This window comes from Microcebus murinus, chromosome 11, assembly GCF_040939455.1.
Source record: "Microcebus murinus isolate Inina chromosome 11, M.murinus_Inina_mat1.0, whole genome shotgun sequence".
NCBI classification, from domain to species: domain Eukaryota; kingdom Metazoa; phylum Chordata; class Mammalia; order Primates; family Cheirogaleidae; genus Microcebus; species Microcebus murinus.
The window spans coordinates 26,933,038-26,950,233 of NC_134114.1; the positions used below are offsets into that span (position 1 = coordinate 26,933,038).

The following is a 17,196-nucleotide window of genomic DNA, read 5'->3' on the forward strand; positions in this document are numbered from 1 at the left end:
TATTCTAAATCTATTTCATCTTGTTCCAGCATGAATACAGATAGAGAACAACTGATTACTGTATCCTATGACGGGCCTGCCTTTTCTTAAAATCTATGAATTCACTCTTCAAGGTTCTCTTGCATTGATAAATCTAGTTTCTTTTAATCTAGTTCAAGGCTTTCTTTCTTCTCTATGGACATGATTTTCCATTATCCTAAGTTTGTGAGTATTCTGGGCTTTCCAGAATAGGACTTAATCAGAGCTGTTGAGATTGTTTTTTGTTGTTTTTGGTCTCTTTGGGTCTATTCCTTTATGTCTATTCTGTAGATAGATGATAAGGTCTACAAAGAAATATAATTATTTTATTGTATTGTAATATAATGTCAGCAAATAATTATGCATATTTAACTTTATGGTCACCTTATTATTTATTCTTAATTTTTATATCACAGTGTTAATTCTTTATAAGTTAATTATCCATGATGACCCATTCTTTTTCATTCTCATCTGTTCATAGTCAATCCTGAGATCCTCTACATTAACACTACAGCTTGTTTTTAATGTGGTTTCCTAATTTCCCCCAATTTCCAGGAAGAATTTGAATTCTAATCACAAAACTATACTCTTTCAACATCTTTTAAAAACATTTTTAAGTAATGTTGGACCAAATATATACCATATCTATTTGGCATCTTGCATCAGTATATTTTAGCAGTAAGTAGCAACTTTGACTGGTTTTGCAAATTATCTAATTAAATAATTTTCATACTGTAGCTGAAGAATTTTCATATAAAATTGCTCATGGAGATATCAGTCAACATGTAGCTGCTGAAAACCAAGATATGTATGTGGACCAGTATTTAAGAGACCAGATACAACATAGGTTAGTTTTTACTACTAAATGCCTTTCTTCTTATTTCTTGCCCATTGAACAGAATGACAGTTAGTCACTTTGGAATCATCAGATTGAGTAAAAAGGTATATTGCATAGTATTCAATCATTTTAGGTAAAACAAACTAAGTAGTTTTGATGATGAGGGAAATATTTATGTGCTAGCTTTCATATTCAGAGAACAAGCTATTATAGTCTGAGGAAAGAAGAATTAAATCAGGCAACACTTCCTTTAACACAAACTTGTAAGTTAATTATATGGAATCCTCATTTAGCCCTCATTAAGGAAATGCCAGTAAAGAACATGAAACTTCAAAGAGCTAAGCATCAGACTAGAGAGTGTAAACTACTTCTGTTTTGCTAAAATAAAGTTATGTGACATTCTTTTAGTTGTGTGCAATTTACCATTGGAAAAGAAAATTTAGACGAAATTAGACTATTTTATGAAACCTGAGAAATCTCATGGTAGGAAGTAAGCCAGGGAAGAGTAATTTGAGCTACATTAATGCTGTATACTCTCCAGAAAAAAAAAAAAGTTTCAAGAATCATTCCCAAAATACTTTTAGTAAAGCAAATAAGTATGAACCATCTATACTTACTCAAAGATCTCTTCAATTTCTATCTCTAAGAAAAAAAAAAGTAGATAACTTAGGTGGATCAGGCTGCAGCTACCATCAGAAGAGTTCTCTGTTATTGCATCATGAGTACAGATGATATTCCCTTAGATTTTTACTTAAAAGACCTGAATTTTTACTAAAGATTTCCTGGGTTGGTGGAATTTTCCTTTTACACGTCTTTAAAAAATGGCTATAACCTATTATTTACTTTTTATTGCCTGCAGATTTATTTAAGTTTCAGATTCAACTGTATTGACAGTCTATTATTTTGTTTTTATGTCAAATAAATTATGCTTAATGTCACTCAAATCTTTCAATCAGTGTGAGATATCATATAATATTTTGATTTTGCAGAATTACAGGCTTCTTGGACAACTGGCCTTTATTGGAGCAGTGGTTTTCAGAGCCAGAAAATATTTTGATAAAAGTCAATGCTGAAATAGATAAAGAGTTTTTATACCAAACAGTAAAAGATATTTTTACAAATGAAATAGTGAAAAAAAAGAATAAAGGTAATGTAACTAAATGTGTGGTTTTAATGAGCTTAGAAATGTGTGATTTTAATGTGGTTTTAATGAGTTTAGAAGGAAAGAAAAGTGTGATTGTAAGGTTCTCTCTTGTATTTGAATTATACTATCTACAAGTACATTCTACCTCTGACTTTAGCTTTCTGCTGCTTATGTTTCTGATAAAAGATTTTTATCTTTTATCATTTAATTTAATTTAATTTAATCAAAGAGAGATTATGTCACTGAAAGCACTGCTTTCATATAAAAATAGTAACCAAAACAAAAATAAATAAATAAAAAAGAATTAAGGATGCTATAGAGAAGGGTAAAGATTTCAATTTGCTAATTTCAGCAATATAAGGAAACTGTGTGAATTCTTTTAGGATATAAAACACTAGGCAATTAATTTTCCCCAAATCTACATATTTTGTTATGAATTTATTGATTATTAATTACTTATTTATTAGCCTATTGCTGGAGTATATCTCACTCACATCAAACCATCCAGGATTCCTTCATCCTTTATTCAGCCAGTAATAATTGCCCATTAACTTTGTATGCTATTAACTTTGTATTGGAAACTTTTATTGAAAGGAATCTAAGCTGAGTGCAATGCCAAATTTCCACTGGGATTTTGCCTTTGAGAAGTGGCTTGAGAAATAAATATTTATTTTTTGTTTATCTATCATTCCTAATTATATTGGCAACTATAGTTTCTTGGTATAATAAAAATGGTTAAAGTTAATATCAGAAGGACTCTGAAATTGCCTTGATAGCATTTTGTCTCCTGTCACTAGATTTATGACCTACCTACCATGATGTGTCAGTTAACTGACATTAAAATAGCCCATAAGTATGAGCCACAATCACTATGGGTAGGCAGGAGCTCACACTTGGAAAGACAAGCTCCTACATCTAAATGTCTACTCCATAAAAATGCCAATGTGAAGCTTTCAGACAAAACAAAAAACAATTGCATAGCATTTTTAAAGGCTTACCATGTCACTTGACAGAAAGTAGACTGAGAACTGTGAGGAAACCTTCCATAGAAATCACATAGAGTCTTGGTTGGAAGGCAGAATCAAACTAACTCTAACTTGTAAAGACTTAAAGGTACAAGTTAGGATCAGTTAGTTTTTACCAGCTACCAGACTCCACTTTAATATTTTTCTAAAGATCTCACATTCTAACCACTAACTACATGTATAGACTCAACTGTCCCTTAAGATTTACATTCCAATCAGTTAATTGCTGTAACAAATATTTAATCATTAAAACAATAATGTACCTAGCTCATTGCTCTGTATTAAACATTCCGATTAAATTAAAGGAAATAAAAGGATGTGGTACTTCTATAATATTCTGAAATGAAAAAATGACCATAATACACTAAGTAGAAAAAAGCAGTTTATATATAAAATAGTGTGTTTTCTAAAAAATTATATATGTATATATATGTATTAAATATATATACACAGAAAAGAATCTGACAGTATGTATAATAATTAATGGTGGGTGAAGGAGAAGGGAAAAGATGTTTAACAGCCAACTCTTCTTTCTACTTGTTTGCCTTAATTCTTTGATTTTTTAAAATAATAATTATGTATTACTTTTATAATCAGCAAAAACAAAAAACCCTCATTTCCACTTAGAAAGATCATTTAACAGAATGAAACCTCCTTGCTTGTTGAATTGAAAAGAACAATTTAAGTCTGCTGTCCCCAACCCCCAGGGCCACAGACTGGTACTGATCCATGGCCTATTAGCAACCAGGCCACACAGCAGGAGGTGAGCAGTGGGCGAGTGAGCAAAGCTTCATCTGTTTTTACAGCTGTTCCCCTTTGCTTGCATCGCTGCATAAGCTCTGTGTCCTGTCAGATCAGCAGTGACATTAGATTCTCATAGGAACATGAACCCTACTGTAAACGGCACAAGCAAGGGATCTAGGTTGCGCGCTCCTTATGAGAATCTAATGCCTGATGATCTGAGGTGGAGCCGAGGTGGTGATGCTAGCGCTGGGGAGCAGCTGCAAATACAGATTATCATTAGCAAAGAGGTTTGACTGCACAATAAATGTAATGTGCTGGAATCATCTCCAAACCATCCCCCATACCCAAAGTCCATGGAAAAACTGTCTTCCATGAAACCAGTCCTTGGGGCCAAGAAGGTTGGAAACTGTTGCTCTAAGGGAAAATGGAGCATATGTAAAGAGAATAGTCATATAAGAATGCAGGCATTTATTGCCAGTGGCACAGTCAGTAAAGCTGGGGCATTTGCAATGTGGAGGGCTGGAAGGGCTGGGGCAGTTGAGAAGCATGTTCTAGGAAGGGTGAAACTGCATTATAAAAGGAAAAGAGGTATCACAATCATGGGTGCCTAGAAAGAGGAAAATCAGCCATGCTCCGTTCCTCGATGCATTTGAACTGACTGTCTGCTTTGCCTGGAACACTCTTCCATCAGATATCCATGTGGCTCATGCCCTGGATTTCTTCATGTCTTTGCTCATATGTCAACTCCTGGCTGGGGCCTACCCAACTTAGCACTCTCTCTGAAACTTCAAAAGCTGCCCTACCACACTCCTTATCTCCCTTCCTGTGTTCTATTTCTTTTCTGCATAATACTTGTCACCTTATAACCTCTTATACATTAATTTATTCATCGTAATTATGGTTTGTCTCCTACCACTACAGAATATGCTTCATATAGCCACTGATTTTTCTCTATTTTGGTTTATTGTTCTATCTCCAGCAACCAAGACTGTGCCTATTGTTGTTTGTAATATTATTATCATCATTATTAGTAGTAGCAGTTTTACTTTATTATTGTAGTCACTCCTATTCTTCAAGGCACAATTCAGGTTCAATAGATAGTTGTTGCATGAATGAATCAATTGCTAAGGCTTAATTGAGGACATGTGTACTGTGTACATAAGTGTTTATTTATTGAAGGCATTGCTGCACATTTCCTTCCCTTCTCACCCTTACCTCTTCTATTACATTGCTCTTTACCATCTCTTTATGTTTTTTTTTCCTTGCTTTCCCACTGGAAAATTTGAAATAATCCTTTATTTTCCTATTTGTCATTATTAGCGACTTTTAGATTGTTACGTTTACATTTGACACCCATTCACCAAACCTTTATACCTGTTTCATACACACACAAACACACACCCCCTCTACCACCACCTTCACCTTCCCCACCATCACTACCATCATCACTCCACCACCACCATTACCACTATCATCACCCTCTCTACCAGCACCACCATCTTCACCATCTTCGCCACCATCTTCACCACCACCACCGTCTTCACCATCTTCACCACCACCACCATCTTCACCACTACCATATCCACCACCACCACCATCACCAGACATCACCACCATCTCCACCACCACCATCCTCACCATCTCTACCACCACCATTACCACCTCCAACCCCATCACCATCACCACCACCACCACCACCACCACCACCATCATCACCATCACCACCATCACCAACATCAAGAGTCAAGGGAAACTATATTTCTGACCAGGCATAGAAGGCTTGAAATCTTAGCTTTAAGTACTAGCTAATTTAAACGAGAACCCTAAAACATGGATTAGACTTAAATCAGTAAGTGTAATTTTGCATTAACTTAGGTTTCTCTTAATTCAAATGAAATAGTAGGAGTCCCTAATGAAGGTCTTATCATCCTTTTGAAGTTGAAAAAGAATTAGAAGAAAAGGAAGCTGAGAAAAATGCAGCAGCCTCTCTGGCTGAGCCTACACCTCCTCCCCCTCCTCTTGAACCAGAAAAAGAGAAAGAAATTCATCCTCATCATGAGCCTTCAAAAACTACTGCTGCAAAAGGAAAACCACAATCAGGTGATTGACAGTATGATTTATAACCCTGTTTGCCAGTTTCTTATTTTTACTTAGTAAAGAATTATAAATTATAGTCTATTTATATAGATTTAGATTTGGGGCAAATTCAATCATATGAAAAACAAAGCTCTACACTCAGATGAAAGTGGAAAAACCCTCTTAGTACCTAAGAAAGTAGTTGCTACAAAGCCCAGGTTCATTACTGTGTAAAAGAGAACATGAAATCATCACACTCAGGTCTACTGATTAGAATAAGACCACAGATGAGAAGAGGAAAGATCAGGAATAGCAAAAAGTAACTTAGGGCAGATCAAGAGGACAGATTTCTGCTGAACTGTAGAGTTACATTTGTGTAAAGAGTGAAACCATTTTAATAAAATAAAAAATAGCTAGCCAGTTTTCCACAAGAATAAGGGAAGAAAACGAAAGCTTTCATTAGTGACAATAATGGATATGTAACTGTAAATTTTCAGAACTATATGATTATAAAAAGTTAGAAACCAGCACCTGATATCTCAGTAAACATGTATTTATAGATATATTAATAAAGAGTCTGGGCGGAGAACACTTTTTAGTTTACATTTTTTTCTAGATACTTACCTGTTAAAGACCATGAATATACCTGCATTAAATAATAGACATTGCATATAATGAAAACAGTAAAGTGTATAATTGTTGTAATGCATGATATTGATAGAATGTCCATTTGGTGTGTGTATATGAAACAAATATGACTCTAGTTTCTGGTTTTAGCTTTCCAAATGGCTGACTTCACAGTTTCACAAGTCTACCTAGGAATCCTTGATATGGTGTCATGATTTATTTCTAAATTCTATTTTCTTTCTACTTCGTGGAGATTTGAGATAGGTCTGAATGTTATTAAAAAATTAAATTTATTCATATGAAATAAAGGAATCTGAAGACTTTAATAACATATATTATGGTATATTGAAGACCATTTTACTCCAATAAATTAGAGGTTAACTAAAGGAAATATACATCAACCCTAAAAATGTTTCTATCATATGAACAGTAAAACACAAAGCCATGAATTAAGTATATACCCCTTTCCCACTACCTCATTAAGAATTAGAAAAACAATTCGGAGGTCTGGAGGAAAAATGGAAATCTTTAAATTGGTTTTCAGAAATGGAGAATATAGTTTTCACACTGGGTAAATGAGCCTGGAATTATCAAATTGGTTCTTTCACCTGTGTCTGTGGCTATACCCACCTCCTCCTCCTCCTCCTCACCTAGCTCACAGTCAGGAGTATCTATGTATTTAAGCCATTCCCTGAAACCAATCTCTAGTGTATCTGATTATGACACAGTTTAGTCTTTAAGTTTCTGAAGTGTGTTTGCTAGTTTAAAATTGTATTTTGAATAATGTGCATTGGAGGAATAATAAATCTGTTGTTGCTTCAAAGAGTGGTTGTACCTGTCTCTTTTTTCCCCCAAGGGCCGGAGTAGTGCCTGATCTTTAAAATGTGTACAAAGGTTAATCTCCAAAGGCTTAGTTACCTCTGTCCAACAGCAGTGCCTTCCTGATAGGAAACCTGGACGCAGTGGGCACTGGCGGGGCAAAAGAGCAGATGGCACTGTCCCTGCTGTTCAAGGAAGCTTGCTTAAGTGATTTTAGGGAGGGACATTTACTGCAGATTTTTTTAATAAAATATTTCCATGAAAAATTTACAAATTTTGTTCAAAAGAGAACATTTTCAGAACTGAAATCCTGAAACTGCTGAACATGCCCAACTCAAACATCCAATCACAATCTTTTATAGAAGTTGAGATGGAAAGAGGAATTATTTACTAAAAAACCAAACAAAACAAAAACATTGGAATGGAAATGGGGTAGAGGAGGCACAGTACACTGAGTCCTAATAGTCATTTTGTCCCAAAATAGTTCTATACTGCATGTACTTCTACATTTTATATCTGCTTCAACTGCACTTAGGATTAAATTTCAAAAACTTCACAGTTATGCCCCATTGAATGGTCTATTATCACATCCACTATCATATGTCAGAATTTAATTCAGAACTAAAGTTCTCAGTATGACACAATAGAGTAGCACTGCTCATGCTTCTATTTAAGAATATTTTTTGAGACTTCAGAATATATTTTTGGAGCTAAAAAAAAAAAAAATGAGCAGAATGCATACTACTCCTGGCAGCAATGAGACTTGCCCACAGTATTTTATGAGTTTAGTATCTTTTACTTTCTTTTTTCTGTCATCTTGTACTAAAGTTTAGAGCTAGTTAAATATTTGGTTACCCAGAATATTTTTGGTAAAGAAACTAGGAGTTTATCAACACTTTTGATTATTAAGCTTATTTCTAAAACAAACAAAACTATTCAAACATTTGGGCCGGCTGGCCGACCTGCCTGCCTGCCTGCCTGCCTCCCTCCCTCCCTACCTCCCTCCCTGCCTGCCTGCCTCCCTCTCTCCCACCCTCCCTTCCTTCCTTCCTTCCTTCCTTCCTTCCTTCCTTCCTTCCTTCCTTCCTTCCTTCCTTCCTTCCTTCCTTCCTTCCTTCCTTCCTTCCTTCCTTCCTTCCTTCCTTCCTTCCTTCCCCCTTCCTTCTTTCCTTGCTTCTTTCTGAGTTTGATGGTCAACTGTTTGGATTTTTAAATGTTCTTTTAGAGAGCTTAGAAAGTTCCAAGGGTGATCCTTCTCTCTGTCATTCACTTGTTTTATTTCTATGGAATATTAGTTGTTAAATCTGAGATATTAAAATGTAAGTGACATGTGCTGTGCATTTACACATTCTATGACTATCAAATACAAAAATATAGGTCAGATGGGATCTCTCTCCATCACAGATATTTAAATTGCCATACTTGTCCATCCTTCCAATGGTGGAGGGGGACTATAGCCCAGAACCAAGGGAGGAAAATGACTGAATTAGCTGACTAGTGCAGGATGAGAGAATTTTTCCAAGGAACAAGTTTATTACTTAAGTCATCTACTGACCTCAAGGTCATCAGTTTCCTGTATAAATATAGATTATATATTATCTAGATTCCAGAAATATACTTCCAGGATAAATATACTTGAACCATCGTTTGCATTGCAAATTACAGTCCGTGCAAAATGCAAATGTAGAAGGTAACCAAATGTATAGTCAAAAGAAGTTCAAGGATACACAATATCCAAACAATATGGTCATTTAACTCTTCTTCAAACTGTTTTGGTATCATTGTTTTTACAGATCTAATTGTCTTATTGTATAACCACCATTCAGTTGAAATAAATCCAAATAGAGCTATGTGCTTCAATGGATTTTTGATTAACTTTTAAAACTTCACAACTAGTTCCATTAAAGAGTTTATGATGAAAGCCATTATGAAATATTTATCTTAAAGCTAGTACTAAATCTCTCAGGGTGACAGAATAGTGCTACCATTCAAGAAGTTTCAATCCATAGTCTATCTTCAGATTAATTTTAACTCATAGTAAAGACCTGAGCCATTTTATGTGGCTCACAAACGTAATGGTTTATCCTTGAGAAATAACATTTGATTGGTTAAAAATCATATAGCCAAGTCTATTGAAGTAAATAATCGATGATATTTGTGTGTTGAATTTTGTTTAGAAACCTCACATGGTAAGCAAGAATCTCTTCAGGAAGGAAAAGGGAAGAAAGGTGAAACTGCACTGAAAAGAAAAGGTACAACAGATAAAGATAGATATGATTACATGTAATTCTGCATTTTATAACTGTCTCAGTGAAAATAACTAGATTTATATAGTAGTACACATTGACTACTTCTCTTAGGCATTTATAAATCATAATCCTTTGACAAAGAGTATAACCTCAAACTTTCCACATCCTGCTCTTAGCAAAGGTCCTACTGAGAAAAGTGATGTTTGTAGGCATAATTTAGAGAAAATCTAATATGCAGAATATCCATTCATCATAGATATTATAGGTATTATCCTATATGGCTAAGCTGTGCCATCAGAAAGTAAATGCTACACACTGAACTGTATTTTCTTGGACCCTATATTGAATTTCTTTTATTGATAAGCACTTTGGGAAGAAGTCTTCAACTTTTTGGTAAAAAGTCCTCCACCACATAACATAGTAATGGAGGTGAAATGTTCATGATACACATAATATTATGTGTTATATTATAATATTATAATATATAATATTATAATATTATGTATTATATTTTATGAAATAAAATATTATATTATACCCAGTATATGATTTAATGGCCCTTAAATGAAATCCTAGGTGAGAAATTTTATTGAGGGACAGGAAAACATATTTTCCTCTTAGTGATTAAATAATGTGTACCTCTAAATGATAGCATTTCTCTTTTTGTTTTGGCTATTTGGAATTTCAAAACCCAACTAGGCTCAGGCTTAGTATTTATGAAGGACCTAGATCTCAATATCTTCCTTCCAGTTCCTCTTCTGGTTTTGACTTTCATTTTTAAGTTGTATTTTTCCTGACCCTAGTTTTATTTATGTTTTTTTTTCTATTTTACTTTAACTATTTCCTTGAAATAAAGGGGACACATTTTTTAAAGTAACTTTTCTAAGTTGGTAAAAAAAAATTCCAGGCTCTAAAAATCATATTAGTTAGATTTATGTTGAAGCTGCTATAGCAACCAATTAACTAAATAAAGATGGAAATATAGTTATGAGTACATGTAGTTGACATCTTCCCAGGTAATTCAAATGGCATTGTCGTGAGGTGTGTGCCTTTGTTTAACTATTCATCATAAAGCACCAATGCAGTTATAGTCCAAGAGTGTGCAATGTCCACAAAATTACGTGTTAAAAGATGTTTATTCTGGCATTTAAATACAAATAACTATGATTCTCAAAGAGAATCTCACGGTTCTCTGATTATATTACATAATGGGTTTATATAACTAGAGCTCATTGTTAACACAGATAAAAAATTTAGCTAAAATTTATGTTCAGGGCTACAATTTATGCTCAGCTCTCAATTGTTTACTAATGGAATAATTTTCACATATTACATTGCTCATCCCTTGGTTTCCCATCATTATCAAAAAGAGCCAATAAATCATCACGGTATCATCAAAAATAGACATTAAATGTACAAATGTATATTAGATGTCAAATCGTCAAAGTAGACATAGTAAAGCACATGTTCTAATATCATCCTTAATTAAAAGCATACAGACTCCAAACAAACCATAAGCAAACACACAAGTTCAACAGTAAAATGTGTATGTGTAGTGGTGTGTATAGATATATATATATAGAGAGAGAGAGAGAGAGAGACAGAGAGAGAGAGAGAGACAGGGAGAAGCCATGTAGTTAGCTTAAATTAACTAACTCAGAAGACTTCCTAGTGATTTTGGCTTTTATTTTGCTATTCTATTTTAAATAATATTTGAAATAGGTGAACTCTCAATCAAGATCTAGTAGTCTTCCTGTTATATAGAAATGGTGTTGTTTTGGCATTTATAACCTGATTTCCTTCATGGGGAAGAAGTTATATGATTGCATTTCTTAATATTTGAAATTAACACAATTTAGGGTGAACACTATTAATTATATGTTATCTCACAGGCCATTTGATACCAATTATATTTAAAGCATCTCTTATGACTTGAGGGACCATCTCTTTTCTCCTTTTTTCAAACTTCTTATTTCCTGCATTGTTGTCTTTGACTTATTAATATTCTTCTCTGCATATTAGATCAATCTCTATCCTTCTCCCTCCAAAATCTTGACACTGAGATGCCATTCACAGTTGTACTTCTGGTGTTCTAAAGTGTTTCTTACCCTCTTCAACCCATTTGCCACTGTTCCATTATATTTCTTAGTAAACCAATGGCTTTTCAAACATATAGCCTTACCAAAGAGACGTTAATTAGGAGCTAAATGAAGAAAGTTTTCCGTGATCAACTATGTTCCGTGTTCAGAAAATGCCAAGTTACATTACGTTAAAATGTTTTCAATTACAGCATTTTTTCTATGTTAATATGCATCTCTAAGGGAGTGGGAGATGCAGTATGTAAGATCTCAGGACATTTTGGCTGCAGAATTCTTCTTCTTTGGAGAAGTATCTGTTGGGACCAGAGTTCTGTGGAATAAACACTTGGAAATAATCATCTTTGGTTCCAGTGTCCTACTCCATGTATTAGTATTAGTATTGCTCCAATGTTTGATTTCTGGCTTAACTTATAGCTTTAATTTTTATAGATGCTACCAGGCCACTTAAATAAAATGTAGTATCAATGTTATAAACATTAATGACATTTAATTTGAAGGATGTGGAAGAACAGAGAAAAAAGACAAGGTGAAATGAAATTGACATAACTGGATGCATCTATGAGAGCAATGGCTCTCAAAGTGTGGTCTCTGGAGCAACAGCATCTGTAACTCCTGGGAACTTGTTAGAACTACACATACTCTGCCCTACCCCAGACCTACTGAATCTGAAAGCTCCAGGATTGGGGCCCAGGAATTTGTGTTTCAACAAACCCTCCAAAGAGTTCTAATAATCATTGAAGTTTGAGACCTACTCTACTGGAGCCCAAGGCTTACTGCCCTATTAGACCCATTGGAAAATTGGAAACATTCAATTACTTCTTGTGTCTTATTTATAATATACCTCTTCTTCCAAATACTTAAGTTAGATTACATTAAAAACACCTGTATATACTAACACTTTTGAAATAGAAATAAAAATACAAAGCCCTGAAATGAGGGAATTAGCATGTCCAGATCAAGGACATATGCTTATTGTGATGACTCATTAAACTCAGAACAGCCTGGGTTGACAATATGAAGAAGGAAGCAGGATGGCTTTAAGCTTTTCCAGGATAAATTTCTAAAATAGATTTTTATCACCAGGGACCTTGAACCAGTATGTGGCCCAATGTACAAGGTCTTAATAGGTTTTATAGAAAATGCAATTTGTATTAGGTTTTATCTAAAGGTTGATGCATATCCAAAAGTTGATGATTAATTTATAATTACAGTTCAGGTAGTGAAATTCAACCATAATCTTCTTTTATGATAAAATACATACTCACAATAACAAACTACCTCTTATGTAGTACCTATTATGAGCCAGGCGCTATATAAGATAATTTACATATATAATAATCTCACTAAATTCTCACAATCACCTATGAAGTAGAAATTATCATTTTACTACTTCAAAGATGAAGAAAAGGGGAGTCAAAATAAATAAACAAGTATTTTGTTAGGAACTTTTAACCTATGAGAAAGGAAAGTTGAGCCTCTTCACTCTTCTGGAAATGTAGTCTATACTCCCACATTAATTTGCAGCACCAAACTGTTTATAGCTTCCCTGGATTTTGCCTTAATACTGTCACCATCCTTAAAAAAAAATTAAATAATACTATTTGCACTCTTGAGTCTTTTAATGAATCTATTTCTTAGCTTTGGTTTTTAAAAATTTTACCAGAAAATTACCAAAAAGAAAATTGGCATGCCATATAAATAGAAAATAATCTTAAATCAATTTATGAACCAAGTAAATAGAATTAAAGAACTGCTCTAAAGTTTGCAGATCTCTAAATATCAATCTAATGAACATTTATCAATATGAACTACATCAATAGATACTAAAAGGCAATGAAGAATGACAGTCAAAAGCACAAAGGCTGGAGCCAGCCTACCAAGCCTGAAGTTCTAGCTCTGCCATCTACTATAATGGTTACTTCAGGGAAGTTACTTTACCTTTGTATGCCTCAGTTTCCTCATCTATGAAATAAAGTCAAAGGATCATCTGCTCATGTGGCTATTATAATTGTCAGGCTTTAGTCTGGAATGTCAGTTCTTGGTGCACTCATGGCCAAAGAAGAACTAGACGTACCAAAGTTAGGAAGCATGAGGTGAAGTTTATTGAGGGGGCCCAAGATAGGATTATAGAGCAAGAGTGAGATATAGGTTTGCAAAGCATGATACATACACCACAGTTGATGACCACACCCCTTGTCACAGCAGGAAAAGAGAAAGCTTGGTTATGGTCTGGATCTTGTTTCATGGTGTCCGAATAGGGACCTCTCCATGGTTCAAATGTCACCATAGAACCACTTTCATTTGACAGTTAGGGAGCTGCATGGCCTGAGTCTTGCTTTGCATGTGGGTTCCAGGTCACTTTCTGGACTTTAGGTACCCATGTGGCTTGGTCCCGTGGGCTAGAGAGTCGTTTGCACCAAGTTCTGATTGGCAGACTCATAGGGTATTCCCTCCTCCCGCAGGTGTGGAGAATTAGGGTTGGGCAGGACCAAGATGGGGGCAACAGCACCCACTTTCATCTCTAGGAGGCCCAGAATCCCTCTCTACCTTCCTAGCATAATGAAGAAGTACAGACACAAAAAATTAAATAGAACAGAGTCTGGCTCAGAGTCAAAGTAAACTCTAAATCAATAAAGACTTGTATTAGTGGACCCAGACCAAGATCCTAAAGACAGTGGGCAGAAAGGGGAATCCTCTGCAGTTCCTGCCACTTATCACTAATTATAATTATGATTATAGTTATAATTATGCTAAAATTAGGTCTTAGGAGTGATCCCAGATAACCAGTCTCATTACTTTATAGTTGTCCACATTCCACATCTCCAGTTGCACACAGAGTAACAATGTGAATTTTAGGGCACTAAGGAGAGAAAACTTTCCCTCCATGAGCTTTTCCAAAAGAGTTTCTCATTAGTGAGTCAGAGAATACATGTTTGGTCTCTGTCTCCTTGCTTAACACTGGCCCCCTTGTCTTCCTGCTTCCATTTGTAAGCTAAAAGTTTATTTTCTATGACATCTTGAGTCTCAACTTTGGTTGCCACGTTGGCAGCCCAGACAGCCATCAGCACTATCTTTTAACAAAAAGATGTTTTTTTGCTGAACTTGGCTGACCCCAAAGGCAATAAGAAAGCCACCAGTGTTAAGTGATCTTCTGGTTTATACCGAGTGAGACTGTTAATTAAATAAAATACTATAGAAAATATTTTAAAACTGAAAATAATATGGCAAGGTAATAATAATTCCTTTCTTTTTAAAAAAAATCAAGCTTTCCATATCCTTTCCTCCATCCTACAGTTCTCACCTCCCAATTCTCTCACCTCCCTGAGTAATGCCAATTTTATTTCAAAGTGTTCTGTTTTCTTAATGTCTTTTCATCAGTTGATATAGTTTACTCTTATTTTAGAATTAACTATTCACTTTCTTACTTTTAAATTTTGGTTCTAGCTCTTGACTTTCAATTAGTCAGATCTTTACTGAGTTCATACTGTTATTATCTGTGCTCAAATTTATTGCATCTTTTGTTGATCATTCCTTAATTCCTTAATTGATTAAAAAAATTCTGTCTTAAAATTGAATATTTCTTTATCTTTTCTTTTATTTTTATTTGTACCTGTTCTAGCTCCATGGGCTTTTGTGTGATAGTGTCAGATTCTTATAACAACAACAACAAAAAGCTAATATCTACTTTTACCATATGCCGATCATAGTTTATTTCCCAAGCCTTTTATCTATGGGAAAATGGGGATTCAGTGATCCAACTTTACATGTGAAAGCAAATGTCTTACAGAAAATGAGGCTTTCTGGTGGTTGTATGGGTGGAATGCCCCTTGTTACATTTAAAATGCTGATAAAGGTTTTGTTCAAAAGTGAAAAATCTATTTTCATTCATTATGGCATAGACATATTTTCACTTATTCAAATCTTTTGTGCCTTAGCATTGTTAGTGTCAGAAATTAGATGAAAGTTGTATAGACTCAAACCACAATGGTCCAAAAATATTCCTTGGCTCTCTTAGTTTTAACTGAATGATCATGATATTTAAGGAAAGAAGAAAAAGAAACTCATTTCAGTCTTCAATTTTTAATTACAAAGTTCTTATAAATTTTGTTAGAGAAATTCATCTAAGGTGGTCATACAATTATCACTTGGACTTCACTAGATATTCAGGTCAAAAGATGAAAAATCATCATATAGAAATGTATATCAAATTAAGAACATTTTCAGTTACTGCCTAACCAAAGAGATTCACTTAAACTTTTCTAAATTTTCACAAATTTAGATACAACTTCAGATCTATGGATAATGGATACTGTTTTTAAACACCCAAACTGTCCACAAGACAATTAATGATTTCTCCTCTACTTATAATCTACTTATTTTTAACTAATGTAAGAGTGGAAGATGTATTTGCTTTTCTAAACAGCATTAACATTTAATAATACTCAATAAATAAAGACATATATTTTAGGAAAAGAAAGTGCTCCCAGTTCTAGGGGCATTTTTAAACTTTATTTACAAATCCCAATAATTAATCTAAAGATAAGTGCAATTTTAAACTGAGTGAATTTCCGAACTGTAATAACCTTGATCCTTTCAGAGAATTTTGGTGCTCTCGCTTAATAAATCTAGATTTCCCTCTTGATGATGTCAGGGAGAGTGAGGGATACACCTGTATGAATTCTGAATTGAAAATTAGACTTCCTCCTCCTCCTTATCTCCCTTCTCATTTGCCTTTTCACCACTCCCCATCCTTCTCTTTCCCTTCCCTTCTCATTCTCTCTTATGCCTTGACTCAGTCAGGCTCATGGCCCAGCAACTATCTTGATCCTTATTTCCCCCGACTGTGGCAAGAAATATAATTTCCCCTAGAAACCCTGTGTCTCCTGTGGGGCCGTGGGGATATTCAGGAGCCACAGTACCCCCTCTTCTTTTTCTTATACAAGATAGAGAGTTTAATTTTCCAGTTTTTGAAATAAGAAATGAAGTACACTTTGCTCTAGAGTCTAAACTGTGTAAGAGCTACATGTTCATTGTGGCAGCAAAGACAGAGATGAAAACAAAATATCAGGTTGTTTTTAATACCAATCGGACAAGAGAAGTTGGATTGCTTAAGAAGAAAGCAACTCACTATTATTAGTCTCATTGGTTAATTTTGAGGCTGTGGAAAATGAGGCTTTTTCTTAAATTTTTGATTTGATAAGACTTCCCAAAAGGAGCTTATAAAGTAGTTAATGAATTGCTGAGTTTATGGCGATCATATATTTATTGATCCACCAAAATCCTGTCTCATTCATCTACTTGTATTGGAATAATTTGATATGCATATTTAAGGTTCTCCTAAAGGAAAATCGCCAGGAGGAAAAACACCCGTAAAGAAATCACCTGTGACATCTACAGATATATCACCTACTCCAGTGGTGCCACTACCACCCAAGCCAGGATCAGAAGAATGGGTCTATGTGGATGAACCAATTCCTGAGGTATGGCAGTTTAGAACCAAGCTGGTAGAATCCATTCTTTCTTCTATTTACAGTAAGATTCATACTGTTATTTTCAA

The 17,196-nt window shown here is 34.6% G+C and overlaps 1 protein-coding gene across 3 annotated transcripts in view; it reads left to right on the forward strand.

The window, feature by feature from the left end:
• SPEF2 (sperm flagellar 2) overlaps positions 1-17,196 on the forward strand; it is a 173,285-nt gene that overhangs the window by 79,724 nt on the left and 76,365 nt on the right. For 2 of the 3 annotated variants that reach the window (XM_012736419.3, XM_076007966.1), the window contains 5 exons: positions 757-865; positions 1,846-2,003; positions 5,708-5,869; positions 9,469-9,543; positions 16,971-17,119. In XM_012736419.3, the coding sequence (XP_012591873.2) occupies positions 757-865; positions 1,846-2,003; positions 5,708-5,869; positions 9,469-9,543; positions 16,971-17,119 (653 nt within the window). The remainder of the gene's footprint in view (positions 1-756; positions 866-1,845; positions 2,004-5,707; positions 5,870-9,468; positions 9,544-16,970; positions 17,120-17,196) is intronic. The other variant, XM_076007964.1, reaches the window with a different exon arrangement.